Source organism: Rhinopithecus roxellana, chromosome 15 (assembly GCF_007565055.1).
Source record: "Rhinopithecus roxellana isolate Shanxi Qingling chromosome 15, ASM756505v1, whole genome shotgun sequence".
In the NCBI taxonomy this organism is placed as follows: Eukaryota; Metazoa; Chordata; class Mammalia; order Primates; family Cercopithecidae; genus Rhinopithecus; species Rhinopithecus roxellana.
The window spans coordinates 85,863,859-85,865,384 of NC_044563.1; the positions used below are offsets into that span (position 1 = coordinate 85,863,859).

Sequence of the window (1,526 nt, forward strand, 5' to 3'; positions counted from 1 at the left end):
CATACTTTCTATCCTTATTCCCCACCTCCCAGAATTTCAGGAAAATAAAGCTAGAAATTTTTCACTTTTATTCTAGTCAATATTCTACTAAAATTTTTATCTTAGCATCTATTTTGGCCCATCTGCTCTTATCTGAACTGTTTCTTAGGGTCTCAAGAGTGTAGAGAATGCACGATGTTAAAAATGACTTGAGTTATTGTGGGTAAGCCTTATTTCTCTACAGAAGTTTTGACCCTCAGCTGAGCTAACCACAGTCTTATTCTGTTTCCCCTTAATCCATAGGTAGATGCTGAGAACAAAATATCTCATGATATGAATATTGGCCTGAGTATAGCCAATAGCTCAGGGTTTCAAGTGTCTGAGTTCATTCTGATGGGGTTCCTAGGCATTCATGAGTGGCAACACTGGCTCTCCCTACCCCTGGCTCTGCTCTACTTCTTAGCTCTTGGTGCCAATCTCCTCATCATAATCACCATTCGACATGAGACCATGCTACATGAACCCATGTACCATTTGCTGGGCATATTGGCAGTGGTGGACATTGGCCTTGCCACCACCATCATGCCCAAGATCCTGGCCATCTTCTGATTTAATACCAAGGCCATCAGCCTCCTGAGTGTTTTGCTCAGATCTATGCCATCCACTCTTCATGTGCATGGAGTCAGGCATCTTCCTTTGCATGGCAGTGGATAGATATATGGCCATTTGTTATCCCCTTCAGTACACTTCCATAGTTACTGAAGCTTTTGTCATCAAAGCCACACTGTCAATAGTGCTCAGGAATGGCCTGTTGACCATCCCAGTGCCGGTATTGGCTGCCCAGCGACACTACTGCTCCAGGAATGAGATTGATCACTGCCTGTGCTCTAACTTGGGGGTCACAAGTCTGGCCTGTGATGACACCAACATCAACAGGTTTTACCAGCTGGCCTTGGTCTGGGTTGTGGTTGGGAGTGACATGGGTCTGGTCTTCGCTTCCTATTCTTTGATTATTCGCTCAGTGCTGAAGCTGAACTCTGCTAAAGCAATATCTAAGGCCCTGAATACCTGCAGCTCCCACATTTTTCTCATTCTCTTTTTCTACACAGCTATTATTGTAGTATCTGCCACTCACCTAGCAGGAAGAAGGGCTCCCCTCATCCCTGTTCTCCTCAATGTGCTGCATGTTGTCATCCCCCCAGCCCTTAACCCCATGGTATATGCCCTTAGGACCCAGGAGCTGAGAGTGGGCTTCCAGAAGCTGCTTGGTTTGGGCAAGCATGGGTCCAGGAAGTGAGCTACCTTTAAATACCTTTATATGCAATGCTGAAGAAAGAGCACAGTCTTTGGAGTCCAACACACCTTGTTTAAAATTCCATCTCTCCCAATTGCTAGGAATATCAATTCATCTTAATTAATCTATTTTGTATAGAACATAGCATGTTCAAGGCATTGCTCTAATCATTTCACATGTATTAACTTTTTTAATCCTGTAACAACTCTATGATGCAAGCACAACTGCTATTTATACACTTTGCGGATAGGGA

General features: G+C 44.0%; 1 protein-coding gene across 1 annotated transcript; it reads left to right on the top strand.

Annotated features, from left to right (window-relative positions):
* The first annotated feature begins 312 nt into the window (after window positions 1-312).
* Window positions 313-1,276, top strand: LOC104678308 (olfactory receptor 688). Its single transcript, XM_010383559.2, is given in 3 exon segments — window positions 313-607; window positions 610-642; window positions 645-1,276. Coding segments are annotated over 3 exon segments (960 nt in total).
* The last annotated feature ends 250 nt before the right edge of the window (window positions 1,277-1,526 follow it).